Raw genomic sequence first — 21,746 nt, 5'->3', positions numbered from 1 at the left:
GTCGGGCATTGAGCCGTGCTCAATTGCACACCTTGCAATACAGGCAAGAACCCCTTCTTGGACTGATCCATATTGAACTTCTTCAATATCTTGTCAAGGTACGTACTCTGTGAAAGACCAATGAGGCGTCTTGATCTATCTCTATAGATCTTGATGCCTAATATATAAGCAGCTTCTCCAAGGTCCTTCATTAAAAAACACTTATTCAAATAGGCCTTTATACTTTCCAAGAATTCTATATCATTTCCCATCAATAGTATGTCATCCACATACAATAAGAGAAATGCTACAGAGCTCCCACTCACTTTCTTGTAAACACAGGCTTCTCCATAAGTCTGTGTAAACCCAAACGCTTTGATCATCTCATCGAAGAGAATGTTCCAACTCCGAGATGCTTGCACCAGCCCATAGATTGAGCGCTGGAGCTTGCATACTTTGTTAGCATTCTTAGGATCGACAAAACCTTCCGGCTGCATCATATACAATTCTTCCTTAAGGAAGCCGTTAAGGAATGCCGTTTTGACGTCCATCTGCCATATCTCATAATCATAGTATGCGGCAATCGCTAACATGATTCGGACGGACTTCAGCTTCGCTACGGGTGAGAAAGTCTCATCGTAGTCAACCCCTTGAACTTGTCGATAACCCTTAGCGACAAGTCGAGCCTTATAGATGGTCACATTACCATCCGCGTCTGTCTTCTTCTTAATGATCCATTTATTTTCTATGGCTCGCCGATCATCGGGCAAGTCAGTCAAAGTCCATACTTCGTTTTCATACATGGATCCTATCTCGGATTGCATGGCTTCAAGCCATTTGTTGGAATCTGGGCCCGCCATCGCTTCTTCATAGTTCGAAGGTTCACCGTTGTCTAACAACATGATTTCCATGACAGGGTTGCCGTACCACTCTGGTGCGGAACGTGTCCTTGTGGACCTACGAAGTTCAGCAGTAACTTGATCTGAAGCTTCATGATCATCATCATTAACTTCCTCCCCAGTCGGTGTAGGCACCACAGGAACATCTTCCCGCGCTGCGCTACTTTCCGGTTCGGAAGGGGTGACTATCACCTCATCAAGTTCCACTTTCCTCCCAATTAATTCTTTCGAGAGAAACTCTTTCTCCAGAAAGGACCCGTTCTTGGCAACGAAGATCTTGCCTTCGGATCTGAGGTAGATGGTATACCCAATAGTTTCCTTAGGGTATCCTATGAAGACGCATTTCTCCGACTTGGGTTCGAGCTTTTCAGGTTGAAGTTTCTTGACATAAGCATCGCATCCCCAAACTTTTAGAAACGACAGCTTAGGTTTCTTCCCAAACCACAATTCATACGGTGTCGTCTCAACGGATTTCGACGGAGCCCTATTTAAAGTGAATGCGGCAGTCTCTAAAGCATAGCCCCAAAATGAGAGCGGTAAATCGGTAAGAGACATCATAGATCGCACCATATCCAATAGAGTGCGATTACGACGTTCGGACACATCGTTTCGCTGAGGTGTTCCAGGCGGCGTGAGTTGTGAAATGATTCCACATTTCCTTAAGTGCGCACCAAATTCGTGACTTAAATATTCTCCACCACGATCTGATCGTAAGAATTTTATTTTCCTGTCACGTTGATTCTCAACCTCACTCTGAAATTCCTTGAACTTTTCAAAGGTTTCAGACTTGTGTTTCATTAGGTAGACATACCCATATCTACTTAAGTCATCAGTTAGAGTGAGAACATAACGATATCCTCCGCGAGCCTCAACACTCATTGGACCGCACACATCGGTATGTATAATTTCCAATAAGTTGGTTGCTCGCTCCATTGTTCCGGAGAATGGAGTCTTGGTCATTTTACCCATGAGGCATGGTTCGCACGTGTCAAATCATTCGTAATCAAGAGACTCCAAAAGTCCATCTGCATGGAGCTTCTTCATGCGCTTGACACCAATGTGACCAAGGTGGCAGTGCCACAAGTATGTGGGACTATCGTTACCAACTTTACATCTTTTGGTATTCACACTATGAATATGTGTAACATCACGTTCGAGATTCATCAAGAATAAACCATTGACCAGCGGGGCATGACCATAAAACATATCTCTCATATAAATAGAACAACCATTATTCTCGGATTTAAATGAGTAGCCTTCTTGAATTAAACGAGATCCAGATACAATGTTCATGCTTAAAGCTGGCACTAAATAACAATTATTGAGGTTTAAAACTAATCCCGTAGGTAGATGCAGAGGTAGCGTGCCAACGGCGATCACATCGACCTTGGAACCATTCCCGACGCGCATCGTCACCTCGTCCTTTGCCAGTCTCCGTTTATTCCGCAGTTCCTGTTTTGAGTTACAAATATGAGCAACCGCACCGGTATCAAATACCCAGGAGCTACTACAAGTATTGGTAAGGTACACATCAATTACACGTATATCACATATACCTTTGGTGTTGCCGGCCTTCTTGTCCGCTAAGTATTTGGGGCAGTTCCGCTTCCAGTGACCACTTCCCTTGCAATAAAAGCACTCAGTCTCAGGCTTGGGTCCATTCCTTGGCTTCTTCCCAGTAACTGGCTTACCGGGCGCGGCAACTCCCTTGCCGTCCTTCTTGAAGTTCTTCTTACCCTTGCCCTTCTTGAACTTAGTGGTTTTATTCACCATCAACACTTGATGTTCTTTTCTGATCTCCACCTCCGCTGATTTCAGCATCGAATATACCTCAGGAATGGTCTTTTCCATCCCCTGCATATTGAAGTTCATCACAAAGCTCTTGTAGCTTGGTGGAAGCGACTGAAGGATTCTGTCAATGACCGCGTCATCTGGGAGATTAACTCCCAGCTGAGACAAGCGGTTGTGTAACCCAGACATTCTGAGTATGTGCTCACTAACAGAACTATTTTCCTCCATTTTACAGCTGAAGAACTTGTCGGAGACTTCATATCTCTCGACCCGGGCCTGAGCTTGGAAAACCATTTTCAGCTCTTCGAACATCTCGTATGCTCCATGTTTCTCAAAACGCTTTTGGAGACCTGGTTCTAAGCTGTAAAGCATGCCGCACTGAACGAGGGAGTAATCATCAGCACGTGATTGCCAAGCGTTCATAACGTCTTGGTTCTCTGGGATTGGTGCTTCACCTAGCGGTGCTTCTAGGACATAATCTTTCTTGGCAGCTATGAGGATGATCCTCAGGTTCCGGACCCAGTCCGTATAGTTGCTGCCATCATCTTTCAGCTTGGTTTTCTCTAGGAACGCGTTGAGGTTGAGGACAACGTGGGCCATTTGATCTACAAGACATATTGTAAAGATTTTAGACTAAGTTCATGATAATTAAGTTCATGTAATCAAATTACTCAATGAACTCCCACTCAGATAGACATCCCTCTAGTCATCTAAGTGAAACATGATCCGAGTTAACTAGGCCGTGTCCGATCATCACGTGAGACAGACTAGTCAAGATCGGTGAACATCTCCATGTTGATCGTATCTTCTATACGACTCATGCTCGACCTTTCGGTCCTCTATGTTCGGAGGCCATGTCTGTACATGCTAGGATCGTCAAGTCAACCTAAGTGTATTGCGTGTGTCCTGAGGCCATGTCTGTACATGCTAGGCTCGTCAACACCCGTTGTATGCGAACGTTAGAATCTATCACACCCGATCATCACGTGGTGCTTCGAAACAACGAACCTTCGCAACGGTGCACAGTTAGGGGGAACACTTTCTTGAAATTATCATAAGGGATCATCTTACTTACTACCGTCGTTCTAAGCAAATAAGATGCAAAACATGATAAACATCACATGCAATCAAATAGTGACATGATATGGCCAATATCATTTTGCTCCTTTGATCTCCATCTTAGGGGCACCATGATCATCTTCGTCACCGGCATGACACCATGATCTCCATCATTGTGTCTTCATGAAGTTGTCACGCCAACGATTACTTCTACTTCTATGGCTAACGCGTTTAGCAACAAATTAAAGTAATTTACATGGCGTTATTCATTGACACGCAGGTCATACAAAACATAAAGACAACTCCTATGGCTCCTGCCGGTTGTCATACTCATCGACATGCAAGTCGTGATTCCTATTACAAGAATATGATCAATCTCATACATCACATATATCATTCATCACATCTTTTGGCCATATCACATCACAAGGCACATGCTGCAAAAACAAGTTAGACGTCCTATAATTGTTGTTGCAAGTTTTTACGTGGCTTGTATAGGTTTCTAGCAAGAACGTTTCTTACCTACGTACAACCACAACGTGATATGCCAATTTCTATTTACCCTTCATAAGGACCCTTTTCATCGAATCCGTTTCGACTAAAGTGGGAGAGACAGACACCCGCTAGCCACCTTATGCAACTAGTGCATGTTAGTCGGTGGAACCTGTCTCACGTAAGCGTACGTGTAAGGTTGGTCCGGGCCACTTCATCCCACAATACCGCCGAAACAAGATAAGACTAGTAGCGGCAAGAAGAATTGGCAACATCTACGCCCACAACTGCTTTGTGTTCTACTCGTGCATAGTAACTACGCATAGGCCTGGCTCATGATGCCACTGTAGGGGATCGTAGCAGAACTTTTAAAATTTCCTACGCATCACCAAGATCCATCTATGGAGTATACTAGCAACGAGGGGAAAGGAGTGCATCTACATACCCTTGTAGATCGCGAGCGGAAGCTTTCCAATGAACGGGGTTGATGGAGTCGTACTCGCCGTGATCCAAATCACCGATGACCGAGTGCCGAACGGACGGCACCTCCGCGTTCAACACACGTACTGAGCAACGACGTCTCCTCCTTCTTGATCCAGCAAGGGGGAAGGAGAGGTTGATGGAGATCCAGCAGCATGACGGCGTGGTGGTGGATGTAGCGGGATCTCGGCAGGGCTTCGCCAAGCTTCTGCGAAAGGGAGAGGTGTTGCAGGGGAGGAGGGAGGCGCCAAGGGCTGTGGTATTGCTGCCCTCCCTCCCCCCCTTTTATATAGGCCCCCTGGGGGGGGGGCGCCGGCCAAGAACTCATCTATGGGGGGGGCGGCCAGGGGGGGGGAAACTTCCCCCCCAAGTCAAGTGGGGCGCCCCCACCCTAGGGTTTCCAACCCTAGGCGCAGGGGGAGGCCCATGGGGAGCGCCCCAGCCCACTAAGGGCTGGTTCCCTTCCCACTTCAGCCCATGGGGCCCTCCGGGATAGGTGGCCCCACCCGGTGGACCCCCGGAACCCTTCCGGTGGTCCCGCTACAATACCGATAACCCCCGAAACTTTCCCGGTGGCCGAAACTGGACTTCCTATATATAATTCTTCACCTCCGGACCATTCCGGAACTCCTCGTGACGTCCGGGATCTCATCCGGGACTCCGAACAACTTTCGGGTTTCCGCATACTCATATCTCTACAAGCCTAGCGTCACCGAACCTTAAGTGTGTAGACCCTACGGGTTCGGGAGACATGCAGACATGACCGAGACGCCTCTCCGGTCAATAACCAACAGCGGGATCTGGATACCCATGTTGGCTCCCACATGTTCCACGATGATCTCATCGGATGAACCACGATGTCGAGGATTCAATCAATCCCGTATACAATTCCCTTTGTCAATCGGTATGTTTAATTCCCGAGATTCGATCGTCGGTATCCCAATACCTTGTTCAATCTCGTTACCGGCAAGTCTCTTTACTCGTACCGCAATGCATGATCCCGTGACTAATTCCTTAGTCACATTGAGCTCATTATGATGATGCATTACCAAGTGGGCCCAGAGATACCTCTCCGTCATACGGAGTGACAAATCCCAGTCTCGATCCGTGCCAACCCAACAGACACTTTCGGAGATACCCGTAGTGTACCTTTATAGTCACCCAGTTACGTTGTGACGTTTGGCACACCCAAAGTACTCCTACGGTATCCGGGAGTTGCACGATCTCATGGTCTAAGGAGAAGATACTTGACATTGGAAAAGCTCTAGCAAACGAACTACACGATTTTTGAGCTATGCTTAGGATTGGGTCTTGTCCATCACATCATTCTCCTAATGATGTGATCCCGTTATCAATGACATCCAATGTCCATAGTCAGGAAACCATGACTATCTGTTGATCAATGAGCTAGTCAACTAGAGGCTTACTAGGGACACGTTGTGGTCTATGTATTCACACATGCATTACGATTTCCAGATAACACAATTATAGCATGAACAATAGACAATTACCATGAACAAAGAAATATAATAATAACCATTTATTATTGCCTCCAGGGCATATTTCCAACAATTCGGACCAGAGGGGGAGGGGCGCGTGGCCTGCCCTGGCCGGACCCTCTCTCTCTCCACTAGGGCCCAACAAGGCCCATTAACCCTCGGAGGGTTCCGATAACCCCTCCGGCACTCCGGTAAAATCCCGATTTCACCCGGAGCTCTTCCGACGTCCAAATATAGGCTTCCAATATATCAATCTTTATGTCTCGACCATTTCGAGACTCCTCGTCATGTTCGTGATCATATTCGGGACTCCAAACTACCTTCGGTACATCAAAACATATAAACTCATAATACCGATCGTCACAGAACTTTAAGCGTGTGGACCCTACGGCTTCGAGAACAATGTACACATGACCGAGACACGTCTCCGGTCAATAACCAATAGCGGAACCTGGATGCTCATATTGGTTCCTACATATTCTGCGAAGATCTTTATCGGTCAAACCGCACAACAACATACGTTGTTCCCTTTGTCATCGGTATGTTACTTGCCCGAGATTCGATCGTCGGTATCTTAATACCTAACTCAACCTCGTTACCGGCAAGTCTCTTTACTCGTTCCGTAATGCATCATCCCACAACTAACTCGTTAGTCACATTGCTTGCAAGGCTTTTAGTGATGTGCATTACCGAGAGGGCCCAGAGATACCTCTCCGACAATCGGAGTGACAAATCCTAATCTTGATCTATGCCAACTCAACAAGTACCATCGGAGACACCTGTAGAGCACCTTTATAATCACCCAGTTACGTTATGATGTTTGGTAGCACACAAAGTGTTCCTCCGGTAATCGGGAGTTGCATAATCTCATAGTCATAGGAACATGTATAAGTCATGAAGAAAGAAATAGCAGTAAACTAAGTGATCAAGTGCTAAGATAACAAAATGGGTCAAGTCAATCACATAATTCTCCTAATGATGTGATCCCGTTAATCAAATGACAACTCATGTCTATGGCTAGGAAACTCAACCATCTTTGATCAACGAGCTAGTCAAGTAGAGGCATACTAGTGACACTATGTTTGTCTATGTATTCACACATGTATTATGTTTCCGGTTAATACAATTCTAGCATGAATAATAAACATTTATCATGATATGAGGAAATAAATAATAACTTTATTATTGCCTCTAGGGCATATTTCCTTCACATAGTACACAGACATAGTTTTAAAAGAACAAGTTGATACCTTACATTCCTCAGCCACAGAATGTAAGGTAGGCGTGTGGTATGGAGCACCACGTGATCACTTGTACTTCTTGTTGGCTTTCTTGACAGCTTCCTCTATGAACTCTCATGCGTTGGCGCGCGTGTTGAAATCTTCATTCATCAACCGGTTCCATGTGTATATTTTGCGGAGCTCGACGACCATTGCAGCTGTGACGATAGGGACCTGTCGACCTTCCCACTTTACAAGGTATTCCAACATGTGAAAGCCACAGTCATGCCTATAAAGAAAAGAATCAGGTCAACTAAAGAGAACAGAAAAAATCATAAATTCAATGCAGAGGTGACAAAAAAGGTTTGGGATTGGTGTGGAGGACACATGGAAAAAGATACTAATTACCGGTTTCCTTGCTTCGTAGTCGCGACGTACTCGATTGGGAAATGACCGATCTAGACCCTTGAGTTTTCGTAGTGACGGTTCCATGTCTCTTTGAGGTTGTTGATGAAGAGTTCACCATGCGTAGTAAGGTCTGCATCAGCTTCTCAACGCATTGAATCTAGCACCTCAAATCGTTGGTTCTTCAGGGCAAGGCAAATCGCATAGTGGTGACCACACTTGTCATGTGGGTCGTGTGGTGCAAGCTCCTGGAACATGGGGAACAGTACCTGCAAAGTAAGATAAAGGAAAAAGAAAAGGCAGAGTTCACATCAAAAACAACAATGATGTAGTTGGAGAAATGATATGTAAAGATATCGCCGGATGCACTAAGAGGTACATGAATGAGAAAGCAGCAAGTGTCCAAAAGTACACCCACAAACAATATTTAGTTGCCATGTGTAATTAAAAGAAGTTGCCATCCATGTATGAACAAAGTTGCCCAGTATTTTAGTTGAAGTTGCCACATAAGTTGCATTAAGAAGCAGTCAAACTCATTTTACATGGCAGCTGTTGCCACATGAAACAGCTGTCACAAAACGGTGTGTAGCCCACATGTGAAGCATAGCTACTGGCAAAACATAGCATGGGAGGAAAATGTGCAAAAAAGAAGGAATACTCACACATTTCTTCATTGTGAGCTTGAATTCACCATGCGCAGCAAAATGCTTCCTCGGGATTTTATGGTGGAAGTCACCATCCCATATTTTGCAGGTCACACTGTACTGCATGATTGTTTTGTCGGGACAAATATCCATATGCCTGTTGATGAAGTCAATCCCACACGCAACTACATTCTTCGACATTTTACCAAGTGGCCTCACAGACTCGGCAAGATCACCCAGGGTCAACGTACGTCGCATCATATAATCTTGGTTCTGTCCAAACATGAGCTGTATAAAAATGATATAACATGAAAGAATCATGTCTACTAAGTAAAAAAATAGAAATAAAATGTAAACAAAGCATCTCTAGAATAGCAAAAGGAAAATAAATAAGAGGAAAGCAAGTGAGGGGTTATGTGGTGTGGGCATTACGCTTTCAGCTCCTTCATGTGCTTGCTGTTGGACCTCGCATTTCCAAAACGGTTGACAATATCGTACATCTGGTTCTGCTCCTTTGTGGCCTTGACTTCGGGCTCATAATCATCCGCGGGCGGTGCGTGAACTACCCTATGCTGCCTCACAGAACCAGGGGTGGAACTTCTAACGGTATCCTCAGATACCGACTCAGCAGGCACGTTAGAACTTGATTGCCCCTGACCTCGTAAGGACCTCCTCTGCAATGCTGCCTCCTCAATCCTGCGGTAAGCTTCATCAAGTGACGGTGTAATCTCCTCAGGGGTGGCTGCAAGGATCAAACAGTGGGTTAGGATACCTGGAAACAAAACAAGTTTATTGTGAAAGAAAGGGTGCAGAATATGAAATGTAGGTGCAAAAATAGGGAGTTGCCATGTGGAGGCAACTCCAGTTGCCAGGTGTAGTGCACTGTAGTTGCCATGTGGCAACAACTATAGTTGCCACGTGGGTTGAACTGTAGTTTCCATGTTGCAGCGACTCCAGTTGCCATGTGCTTCGTGACTGGAATTGCAACATGGCAACAAACTGTAGGTGACATGGTGCAGCAACTCCAGTTGCCATGTGCATCAGATGAGATTTGCCATCACTAGTGAGAAACTAAAAAAAAGCTTGTGACAAACGTCAGACTAAAAAATGTATAAAACAAAATGATAAACACACAAAAAATGTACCTTGCACTATCGGCTCTACAAACTTCACAGCCTAGCTTCCTGCCATCAGCCATTGGTTGCGCCATCATTGGGGCCATGCCTGCCGGGAAAGCAAAGGCAACTGACATAGGATCTTGCACCACTGGTTCATCTTGACTGCGATCGATGCCAAGGCTACAGCTCGGTGGGGTGAAGGCCATTGGGTGCCTCTCCTCCCTACCAGCCGGATCGCGAGGAAGTTGCTCCACAGAATCCATGGATGACAGATCAACAAACATTTCTGCCTCATCTGCTGCAGTATCATCAGGCTTATTAGTAGGGCGGGGCGTGCTGCCAGCGGTATCAACCGCAACTTTCTTGCCAATCTTCTTGTTTGGGCTATATGGGACACCAATGTTGACTGGGAGCTTAGAAGTGTGCAGATTTAAGCTGGGGTTCTCCATGGCGGGTAAAGACACAGTCTACTCCGGACGTTCACCTCCGTCAGTCGTGCCCGGCTTGACACCCGCGTCAGTTGCACTCCGGACTGTTGTTTTCTCCATAACATTGCTTTTGGCAGGTGGTGGGAACAGTGTGGACGCAAGCACATAACCAGCGTCATCTCTGCTGTTCCTAGCTACAGCTGGTGCATTGGGTATGTCTGCAGATTGCTTGCGGGGGCTACGCCGCCTAGGTGGAAGACCAACTCGCCTAATGGTCGCCGTAGCAACCTCTGGACCACCAGAAGCTGGAGCTGTTGTGCCAAGATTCTCATGTGTGGATGGCATCTCATTCTGAATTGTCGCCGCAACCCCTTCTTCCATGGACGCAGAAGTGCCACCAGCCACACGCTTGGAATCTGTATCAGATGAGCGGGAATCTTCCTTGCTTAGGTTGATATCGGGAGCGTGCACTTCAACACTTGCTGATCGGGTGGCATGGGTCACAGCAGCATCCTTCATTGCCAGCAGAGTGGGCAATATCTCAGCAGTCCTGGCAGATACTGACTCATCACTCCCAGATGTACGGATGCCTGTTGTTGTAGCTTGCACATCTGCAACTGGCGAAGATGGTCGGCCGCTTGCATCAGAGCTAGTGGGAACAGTGGATGGTGCAGCAGCAGTTTTGTCGACTGGCGCCTCATGAACATCTGAGTTGCCACCTGTCGACAGCTTTGAATGAATGTGTTCGAGAGGGTCTCTAGTGTTCTACTTGCTCACGCGTGTAGTAGTCTTCTTCACCCTGCAAGAAAAGCACATGATAAGTATAAAAATTTGAACAAAATAGTTGCCATGGTAGCCATCTTAAAAATGAAAAAAAATGTGTGATGTGCCAGAGCTGCCATTTGAGAACTAGGTATGGATGAGCACACAAGACAATGTAGGGGGGTGGAAGCCAGTGGTAAGCTGGTAGTTTCCATATAAGTGGAATAAGAATTGCCATCTGGCCTAGTTAGCAGTTGCCATGCAGAACAAGCAGGAGTTGCCATGCAGCAAAAAAAATAGATCATAAGAAAATAGCAGTTGCCATGTGGGACTGATGGCAGTAGCCCATGTGGCAAGCTGGACAGCTGCATTGAAAAGCAAACGGGTAGTTGCCGCATAAATGTATAAACTAAAAAGGTTGTATATGATCTACAATGCATCAAGCGAAAATGTAGCACTATGACAATAAAAAAACAGGGTTAACCTACTTCTTGACTGTCTTCCTCAAGTCTACCAATACGACAGGATCCCCGGTGTTGGACGTCGACGTACGAGGAGACAACCTAGTGGAAGGGGTGTCACCAGCAATGGGGGCACCCTTGTTCAATCGGGCAGAAACACGGGTTGGCGTTGGTGCTTGTTTCTTCATAACTACTCGTCCACCAGCTGTCGCCTCACTGCGCGTATAAAAAATGGCAAAAAAGGTACCAAGTGTGAGACACGAAAATCATGCCACGCTTAGCAAACAATGAAAAAAAGGGTCGGCCTGTTAAAAAGGAGAGACAAACAAAACACTAAATAGATGTCGAACCTCCTCCTAGCAACTAAGGGATCGGTCCTAGACCTCTTGCCAACAGAGCCCTGCCCAACATCCTCTGGAGCCCTGCCCCTCTTTGAGGGCGACACCCCCTTGTCTCTCGCAACTGTCTGTTCAATGACTTTCTCCGGTGGGGGGACATCTGGTGCAGCCTTGTCCTTCTTACCACCTGCACGTACTTCAACATGTTCATCGAGTTTCATGTTACACATTCTCCATGTCATCATCATCGTCCTTGTCGAGACCAACATCTCCATCTAGTTCATCTTGTGTGTCAGGAAGCTCCTGGGGGCTGTTGTAGTCATACCGGCCATGACAACCAGTTGGTCGATGTGTCTGTTCTGCAACAAATGGTGTGAACTGCCTCGCAACCGCGTCACTGTCAGAGCCATTAAGTATCGTCCAACCCTCAACCAACTTCCCGAGCAAGCTGGTCAAGCCGGAAGCAAACTACCCAACTAGATGCTCAACAGGTGCCCTCGCCTGTGCACGAAACAAAAAGCACAGTAACCAACCATATTAGAGTCACGTGCGCAAGAACAAATAAACCAAAACAACCATAGAGATATATCAAAAAAAGAGAAAAACAATTTCAAAAAACAAAATAAACATCCTTGATTACCTCAGCAGGACAAGACGGAGCTGAGTGCACGTCCATCCACTTGCCAAAGTTTTGAGGCACACCAAACACGTTGTAGTCTATAGCATGCTTGGCCATCAGCTGGAAATCATCAAAAACAACTAGGATGTAAGAGAGAAAATAATGAACAATGACTAACAATTCATGTATTGCAAAAAAGAGGGAGAAAATAGAAGTTTCAACACGGATGGCGGAGTTGCCGTGTGGTGTCAGACATGGGTGCCATGCGCAGACAGCCATGGCTGACAAGGTATTCATCTCTTGTTAGCCACAGATGGTTGCCGTATGGGGATTTTTTTCATATGTTATGCAACATCGAAATTGAAGAATGCCGTGCAAGAAAGGAGGCAGAACTAACCTACAGTTTCCCATATTTCGTATCAGTTACCCTGTCTGCGGCAAGCATAGCCTTGACAGCATCGTACGTCCACGCAGAGACAACAAACTTATGTGGAGGCAGCGGGCCTCCTATCCTAGTAAAGTCGACGGTGGACAGATCAAGACGATCAACGTACATGAGCTGGTATACACAATTTAAAAGAAAAAAAGTCAGTTGCCATCATGCTATTTTGAAAAAAGAAGCTAATGTAGAGTCCTTCAGTCATCAAGTCGAAAGGGAATGAAAGGGAAAAGATTTACCATCTATCTGTGTTAGTTGCCATCATGTTGTGCCGGCAGTTGCCATGTTGTTATGATGATAGTTGCCACAAGGTCAACATCATGGTTGCCATGCATATTATATAAACAGAGAGTGGATGTATGAAATGAACATTTTTTTTGTGTTGTTGAAAAATGCTATTGCCTTGTAGGCAGCAACCAAAGATGCCATGGATCAAACAGAAGTCACTTTCACATGTAAACAATTCACATAAACAATGAAAACAAAGGGTAGCCATGAACGATCTTGTACCGTTCACACTTATCAACAACTGCCATGTTGATTTGGGAAAACATTCAAGCGTGGTAAGAGTATTTGCAAAAGAGTAGGGAAAAATACCATTAAGTGCAAGCGACAGCCCTTCTGGTACATCTTGTCTGAGAATGCATCATGCAGGAAGTCCGCGATGAATTTACACCAATTTATGTTCTTCACGTCTTTCAGCTTTGCCTGCACGACACAAATTTTAGGAGAAAAAGTTGCCGCATCAGCATTCAAATGAAAGCATCAAAAAACTGGCAGTGACTAGCTTACAGATGACATCAAAATCAAAAGGTTGAAGGAAGAAAGGAGTAGAGATAGAGCATTCACCAGGATAGGGAAGCACTTGTTGCTTGGGCGAAGAGATCTGGTAGGCGCAAAAACAGCTGAGATCAGGTACATGAGGAGCTTCATCTTAAAAACCTCGCCATGGGTTTTCATGCCCTCCAGCGAAGTTGCCAGCACAGTCGTATTCGGCATGGATGCCATCCCAGGAAACAAACGGGCGAACAAGGATTCTTCACCTCGTACGGGACTTTGATTTCTCCCTGGGGCACACCCAAAGTGCAGAACACGGATTCCTTGTCCAAAGGCAGCCTTCCACGTCCCGGAATCACAAATTCCCTGGAGGCAGGATCATAAATCTCACCGAGCCAGTCGCATACAGGGTTCACTAGGTTCTTGCACCGAACATCCATCAGAGCATGCATCCCCATCTCACTAGCAGCTCCCTTCTGCTCGTCAGTAAATCCCTCGGTCAATATAGTCAGGCGTTCTTGTGAAACCCTATTGCGATAACGTTTCTTCTTCTGCATAACAGACAAATGATCATTTGTTGCCATGTTTGAGTGTCGTGAAAATTTGGTTTCTAACAGAAGATTACAAATTCAATGTGACATTAAAACATATGGGGGTGGAAAGTGACCTCATCGCCATCTTTTGTACGACCAGTTGCGCGATTCTGTTGCGGTAACTCCATGAAGTCACCATCATCGTCTTGATGTTCGCCGCGAGCCATTGTGCTGAGGTAAGAACAAAACACATGTGAGGGTGAAATGAAAACACATCCGACAGATACAGAAAGAACTGCATAAAGTAAGTATTCACTTGATATCATCGATGAACAAAAAAAATTAAGACTCTAATGGTTGCCCCAAAGTTTAAGCATCTGAAAGAGGACACTAATTGCCATGTGCTGAACATGCACAAAAAGGGAGAAAAAATAAATCAAAATGGAAAAGCAATTGCAGAAGCATGGCAAACTGGACGTGTATGAGCTTATGAAGGACGCAGGTGCCAGCTAGCAGAATCTACTTGCCATATTGGCTCAATTGAAAGTGGCAAAATGAGGCAAGATCATAGGAACACCCACACCCCCCTAGGATTGTCCAACAACAAATGTGACAACTAAACACATTGGCTTCATAAAAAATGTACAGATCGTAAGGCACTTTAAAAATGTTCAAGTTGCTATGTTAGCACAAGACACTACAAAATAGGCACACATCTTCCACTGCACAAACATATAATGTGGCAACTCACACCCTGGCCTCATATAAAAATGAGTTGCCATGTGTTCACAAGCAAATGTACTAGGTTCAAGTTGCGATGTTAAATGCAAGGCACTTAAAAAAAAGGCAGACAACTTCCACTACACAGCATGTAATGTGGCAATTCACACCCTGGCCTCATATAAAAAATGAGTTGCCATGTAATACAACCAAATATGTTCAGAAATACAACTTCCACTACACAGCATGTAATGTGGCAATTCACACCCTGGCCTCATATAAAAAATGAGTTGCCATGTAATACAACCAAATATGTTCAGAAATCACAAGTCAGCATGGCACAACGCAAACTAAGTCTATAGTATAGTGAATTTGCCCATTATCCTGCCTACAGCATGGCAACAGCCATAGTGTGTTCACAAAATTAGTTGCCACATGGAAAGCATATTTGTGGCAACTGACACAGTTGATCAGGAAATTAGTTGCCATCAGTGAAGATAGTTGTTGAAAATGCCATGGCTGCCATTATCCTACACTTTTAAATGCACATAACTAGATCTAGGGTTCATTCGCAACTATCATATCCTGAAATTTAACAACAAAAAACTCCCTACACTGATGGCCATAGCATTCCGAAGCAATACATAACTAACATCTAGAAAAATCGCCGGTTCAATCTCAAGGCAGAACCCGGATGTGGCTGCGGACAGGCCGATCCACACCGGCATGGCTGCCACCGCTGCGGCGACGAAACTGCGCAATGCCGCCCTAAACGGCAAGCACCGGACTCCACCGCCGACAGGGACGCGAAGCACCGCGAAACCACCGGAATCTCGATGAATCTCGAGTGGAACATTGTCCACGGAGGAGAGGGGGGAATGCAGGCAAGGAATGTGAGCGTGTGGGAAGGAGCGTTACCTTCAATCTGCAGGCACTCCGGCGAAGACGCTCTGGTCCGACGAGTCCCCACCGACGGCTGCGAATGCCGTCGACTCTTCCGCCTCCGCCGCCGCCTTCTCCTCTCGGCTTCTCCTCCAATCGACTGAACTGGTATGGACGGTGGGTTGGGGGAGTAATGAAGTGGAGGGGAGTAATGGAACCGCGAGGGGAGGGGGCGAAGTGGCGAGACGTGGTAGACGGCAACCGCAGTCGGGCGTGGCGTGCGGGCGCGATGGCAGTTCCACCGCACGCCCCGACTGGCAACCGTTGACCGCGGAGAGAAAACCGGCGTGTGGGCGAACTCCCTCATACGCCACACACACGAATTGTCCTACGTGGCAAACAAAATCAACATTTTCGTGCCAAGATTTGTGCAAAAGGCACTGGACGGCGATCGAGGCGTGTGGGCGAGTTGGCTAACGCCCACACGTGTGGGCGTTAGTGTTTCCGAAGAAAAAAAAGGTAGTGCTCCTGCCGGTTACTCGGGAAAAAAAAACTTTTCTCCTAAAAAAATCCTGCTTTCTCTAGATCCAATGTACAGTTCTGTAGTCACTCATCAATACATCTCACCTATGTATACTTTGTCCTACACCAACGATTGCTATTTCTTTCAACACCATTTCAAGGCTTCCAAAACATGCTCTAACAGGTGACAGCATGCACTGCATACCAAGAACCGTATGCCTGAATTTTTCTAGTACTTCTGACGCATAATTCCGTCTACCGACATGCACCATCATCTATCTCCGTGGAACCATTTGCCCGGATTCATCCTTCTCAAATATCCTTGCGATCCACTCATTCCAAACCGTTCTGCGCCTGCCACTGTCAAGCAGCACTGGCGATGCCTCGCTCTCATCGGGGTTTGCATTTTCGTCGAATGTTCCGTATGTTGACGGCAGCTTAACATCTGCGATCCCTAGCGCGACAGCACGCCTCAGGGCCGCCTGCTGCTCCTCATTGTGATCCCTTGTTGCCGCGGTTTCACCATCCATCCTTTGATTCTCAGGCGCTTTCATGGTCCTCTCATGCTCCAGCATCAACTGAAATGTCAGGAAGAGACTATTTTGTAGGCAATTTGTGCATCACAGCAACTCTACAGATAAAGACCTGAAGAAAAAATATCTGGCTAGTGATGGAGAAGGGATGATGCTGAAAGAAGGTTCCACGGAAAATCAGTGCAAGTTTAAGTTTTGAAACTTCAGCCCTGATTGGTTAGTGATGGAGTGCTATTTTCTGAGAAGTACACTATCTGAATGACACTTTTATGGGGAATAACTCAATAAGAGGAGGATAGGCGTAGGCTTACATTCACTGCTCTTTGGGCTTCCCTTTCTATCCAGATAATGGCATGGTCAGAAATCGCGTTGCAAGAAAGAACTATGTGCTCAAATCTGCCGTCAACTGGAACTGCTGTTCTAACGGCAGGCGGATATCTTCCACATCTGCAGCACTTATTTCAGCAAACTATAAGTCTCAACTCTCAACCAATGTTATAAATCCAAGCAAGAACAACTAAAACGAAAATCACCCAGGACCTCTATAGCATTTCTCTTGTTCACCCAAGAACAACCAATGTTATACTATCTTGTACTCCCTCCGTTCCTAAATATAAGTCTTTTTAGACATTTCAAATGGACTACAACATACGGATGTACGTAGACATATTTTAGAGTATAGATTCATTCATTTTTCTCCGTATGTAGTCACTTGTTGAAATCTCTAGAAAGACTTATATTTAGGAATGGAGGGAGTATATTTGTAGGAAAACTTCACTAAAAACATTCCCGGTAAAACCATGCACACCTGAAAGGTTTCCTCTCAACAATGTGGTAAAGACGGCCTGGTGCGTAGAGGCGCCTTGGATCTCTTAGCATCACACTTTCAGGTATGCATGTAGCTATAAGGCAATTTCCACAGAGAAGGCATGGCAAGCTGTAGTACAAAGGAAAGGGGACTGCATCAGGCACCCTGAAAAGATACAGACTAGATAGAGAATGAACCCCTAACTGCAAGTATGAGTTACCCCATTGATCATGGTTTCTTTACCAGAAAAGTGACTTGATAATGTCTTCCAGAGGAATGTCCGTGCGAGGCAGAAAATCATCCTGTAATTTATCAAACACGAATCAGACAATACAAGCAGAATTCAGTTGGTTTGTTCATGTAACAAATGATAAAGGAAAAATACCTGAAGAATAACCGAGTTAATGACGTCGGCATAACGGACTGCCAGATTGAGCGACATGCACCTGGGAGGCGCCATGGCGAAGCACCGTATCCTCCTCCGCTCCACGCCGCCCAGCCTCTCCCTGTCGCGCACCGCCAGCAGAGCCAGCATGGCCGCGACGCCGGAGCCGAGGGAATGCCCGGCGAACGTGAGCGTGTAGCCGGGGTTCGTGGCCAGGAGGTCCCTCAGCGCGTCGCACTCGGCGTCGAGCACCCACTCGGCGGCCTTGAGCAGGCCGTTGTGCACGTAGCCGCCGTCGAAGCCCGCCTGGCCGATCCTGTTGTCCAGCAGCACGGCGTAGTCGCTCTCCTTGGCCATGTCCATGCCGCGGACGGCGAGCACGACGTCCGCGTGCCGGTGATCGACGTACAGCAGGTACGTCGGGGCGCGCCCCTGCGCGTGCTCGGGCGTCCTCCGCCGCACCACCCACCGGGGCTCGATGCCGTAGCCGCCCGGGGGCGCCCACTGCGGGGTCTCCAGGTCGTCCTCGTAGACCGCCAGGATGAACCGGCATAGCCGCGGCACCGGCTCGAACTCGCCGGAGGAGGCGAGGCCCCAGGTCTCGCTGTCGTAGCCGGTGGTGTGGAGGCAGCGCTGCCACACCCACCGCGTGCAGGCCAGGCAGTACACGCACTCCACCACCGGCAAGCAGCACGCGATGGACATCACGCCGGTGGGACTTCACGGTTCAGTGGTGTGGCGACGCCGACAAATGGAAGGTCTGCACAAAAAGAAAGAAATATAAGGTTGGGTTGTTCTGAGAAACATTCAGAAATGATTTGCTTGCTACTAGTGGGGAAATGATAATCTGAGGATAAATTTCGAATACAACAAAACGGGGATTGTGAATCCTATGTATGATGGGAAAATCGCACGAAATCATGAGGGGATATCGAGTTCCAGCGGTAAGATTCATCACTGATTAAGCTAGGGATTTGCTCAGCTGAGACAGAAATTGCAAAAGCGGGGGCAGCGGCAGCCGGCAAGCCAGGCAGCATAAGAGAAGAAGGACCTCTATCCATCAAATTGCAGTATTCTATCCCCTGTTCCTGCCGCAACTGTAAATAGACAGAAATCACCGAAATAAACTTCTCTTGTGGGACTTGTGGAGCTTGGAACACATCCAACACCAGCGAGACAAGAAGGGAAGGGAAGGCAATCAGGTGTGATACTGATACTGAAGAACGATTACTGGAGACATCCTGTTACCTTGAAGCAGGAGGAGAGGCATCGGAGACGAGGAGTAGGTAGCGCCCGGTCGGTCTCTCTCGGGCACAGACGAACAGCAGCGAAGCGGCGAGACCAGATGCAGCTACCTTTCTTTGTGTCCAGGCAAGAGTCTCGGAAACAGCTGCGATTGCAACCTGCAACTACAAGTCAAAGAGGGGGACGTGTGGCTATTTTTTCTCTCCCTGACGCCAATCACTCCACATGTCGCTTTGTTTGTAATCTGTATCATAGACAGAATTTACTCCGTTGTCTCCACGGGAGAAGAAAAATACATTATCATTGTCTTTTCATTAATAGTAGAAGAACTTAGAACAGTGGCTAATTAAGATTAGGCCTAACCAATTTTTCTGCTAATCTAACCCCTAGACACTAACAGTGGACCCCATCTAGTCAATTAAGTTAACTAAAACAATTTCTTAGCTCTGTCCCTATGACATATGGGTCCCACTAGTCCCATTGACCAGTCAATAGTCAAACTTTTGACTGCTGACTCAGCTCAGTGGCCTCACTTGTCAGCCACAGATGCACCTCTCTGGGTACACTCTCTGTGTGCCCATAGCAATTCTATTTATTATATTTTCGATTTGAAATAAATCCAGTAATTCAGAAAATCATTAAATTTTTGTAAAATCGTATAAAATAAATTGCAACTCGGATGAAAATAATTTATATATGAAAAACAATCAGAAAAATGAGAAGAACTGTTTATGCCCTCCACATACCTGTCACATGCCTCTAACACAGCAAACATGAAACCTTCCCCTCCGGTTCGTCTGTCCGATAACTGCCTAAAGCCGGGAAAATATTCACAATTATTTTCCCGGTCCGTCTGTAAAGCGTAGCACTGCATTAGGTCACCCCTAGCACATCATATTGCCATGCCATGCATTGTGATGCATTTGTTTGTTTTATATTTACTGTTTCTCCCCCCCTCTTCACTGCGGTAGACTCTGAGACCAACGCTGCTCACGAGTACGACTACACTCCTGACATCCAGCCCCTTTCAGCAGAGCTTAAGGCAAGCAAAACCCCCTTAATCATTCCTATATCGCCCACTCTTTCTCTCTCATGCTTGCATTAGATTTTGCTACTTTGTTCGATATCTCATATTCTGATGCATAGCCTGCTTTTGTAACATGCTGTTGTTACTTTACATGTTATCCTAAATGCTTAGTATAGGCTAGTTAGTGATCCATCAGTGGCCCCGCAACCTTGTCCGTGTTGCCATGCTTTGCTTACGGAAGACCTGATCAATGTGATCGAGGTGCAGAGACGGACACATCATTGGCACCCCCTTTTTGTTGTACGACTCTGCAGAGTTACTATCGAGTGCCGAGGGTGATACCTCGAATCTCACTCCTGGTGATATCTCTGTAGTGTAGTTAATCAGTCATGGATTACTGAGGGTGATTCCTCATTCACCACTCTCGATGATGACTCTGTGGTGCAACACCTCAAGTGTGAACCCTTCGAGGGTGATTCCTCCAAGGTGACCTTGATGGTTACATCGAGTAGGAATCCATGAGGGTGATTCCTCGGATCCCCCTTGATGTTATTGACACACGGATACCTTGACCTTAACCTTAGTCCTTTGTTGAAGTCGGGTCGACCCAAGGGGTACCCGCGAGAGTTATGGAAGCCGGGTTGACCATGAGGGTACCCACGAGATAATGACGCGGCACGATCGGGCAGTCAAAGACCGCCCTAGAGAGGGATGGGCCTGGCCCTTGTTGTAAGTCCGCGAGATGGGGCGATAGGATAACTGATCGTTTCCACGAGCTTCCTATGCACTAACGAGTTTGGTTATGTGATCTGAGTAGGCCTCTGGCTTTTGCGCACTAACCACCATGCGGGATAAGTTATGGGCACTCGGCATCGTACGTTTCTCCCGAAAGCTCTTCAGATGTCACAGTTCAGAGATGCGGCGCGGAGACTAGCAGATATCCTGTAGATCAGGTGAAGTTGGACCGCTCATGCAACGTGCAGGAGTGCTCAGGATGAGCGGCCGAACTACCCTTCGCACTTAGGATGTAGACCGGCGTGTTGACCTCTCTATTGAGCCTAGGTATGACTACAACGTGTCGAGCAACCGAGGCCGGGCATGACTAGGAAAAGTGTGTCCGATCGGAGTTAATCGAGCGTATTGGGTAAGTTGGTGCACCCCTGCAGGGAAGTAATCTATTTGAATAGCCGTGTCCATGGTAACGGACGCTCGGAGTTGTATCCCAATCTAATACAACTAGAGCTGGATACTTGTGACACTAAACTGATATGATGGCTCCGGGATCACTTCCTCGCGAGGTAGATGAGGAATGATCTCTAGGCGTTGTTGTTATATACTTTTTACTATATGATATGATACTCTACTCTCTTCTGTTGCTGCAAGATGCTGCAAGAGGCTAGTCTTCGTTAGGCTAGGTCTTCCCCTCTATTCTAGCAATTCTGCAGTTTAGTCCACAGATACAGCCACTTCCCTTTGATACTAATGCATACTTAGCATAGATCTGATGTAAAGTCTTGCGAGTACTTTGGATGAGTACTCACGGTTGCTTTGGTACCTTTTTCCCCTCTACCCGGTTGCTGCGATCAGATGACGGAGCCCAGGAGCCAGCTGATCCCGTCGATGACTACTACTTCCCCGACAGAGCCTACTACTACATGGAGACCGCTGACCAGGAGTAATT

General features: G+C 46.6%; 1 protein-coding gene across 4 annotated transcripts; it reads right to left on the bottom strand.

Annotated features, from left to right (window-relative positions):
- Positions 1–7,409: 7,409 nt before the first annotated feature.
- On the bottom strand, positions 7,410–19,247 carry LOC123143798 (uncharacterized). 4 transcript variants are annotated; one of them, XR_006471054.1, is made up of 16 exons: positions 19,042–19,247; positions 17,794–18,553; positions 17,652–17,710; positions 17,409–17,537; positions 14,078–14,174; positions 13,483–13,961; positions 13,231–13,341; positions 12,592–12,753; positions 12,216–12,314; positions 11,588–12,076; positions 11,265–11,453; positions 9,614–10,813; positions 8,901–9,210; positions 8,487–8,741; positions 7,828–8,093; positions 7,410–7,708 (listed from the first exon to the last, which is right to left on the bottom strand). XR_006471054.1 is itself a non-coding variant. In XM_044562791.1 (6 exons), the coding sequence occupies exons 2-6, from the start codon at positions 18,496–18,498 to the stop codon at positions 16,343–16,345; spliced, it is 1,332 nt and encodes a 443-aa protein (XP_044418726.1). In that variant the 5' UTR covers positions 18,499–18,553; positions 18,845–19,031; the 3' UTR covers positions 16,085–16,342. The 4 variants fall into 4 exon arrangements, 1 of the variants encoding a protein (XP_044418726.1); XR_006471055.1 differs by lacking the exons at positions 12,592–12,753; positions 19,042–19,247 and adding an exon at positions 18,845–19,031; XR_006471056.1 differs by lacking the exons at positions 7,410–7,708; positions 7,828–8,093; positions 8,487–8,741; ... (6 more) ...; positions 13,231–13,341; positions 19,042–19,247 and adding exons at positions 16,912–17,047; positions 18,845–19,031 and having other exon boundaries at positions 13,676–13,961.
- Positions 19,248–21,746: the final 2,499 nt, after the last annotated feature.

The sequence above is a fragment of the Triticum aestivum genome, chromosome 6D (assembly GCF_018294505.1).
Source record: "Triticum aestivum cultivar Chinese Spring chromosome 6D, IWGSC CS RefSeq v2.1, whole genome shotgun sequence".
Classification (NCBI taxonomy): Eukaryota; Viridiplantae; Streptophyta; class Magnoliopsida; order Poales; family Poaceae; genus Triticum; species Triticum aestivum.
Note: the sequence above shows the minus strand (reverse complement) of the source record. Positions and strands in the feature narration are given on the sequence as shown.

What these genes read in the sequence shown, in the direction of transcription:
- LOC123143798 (XM_044562791.1), bottom strand. Translation starts at nt 18,498, where the DNA reads ATGTCCATCGCGTGCTGCTTGCCGGTGGTGGAGTGCGTGTACTGCCTG. An exon ending in ATTATCAAGTCACTTTTCTG is followed by an intron (nt 17,538 to 17,651) that starts GTAAAGAAACCA and finishes TTTGTACTACAG; the next exon opens with CTTGCCATGCCTTCTCTGTG. An exon ending in AAGCCCAAAGAGCAGTGAAT is followed by an intron (nt 16,646 to 16,911) that starts GTAAGCCTACGC and finishes CTGACATTTCAG; the next exon opens with TTGATGCTGGAGCATGAGAG.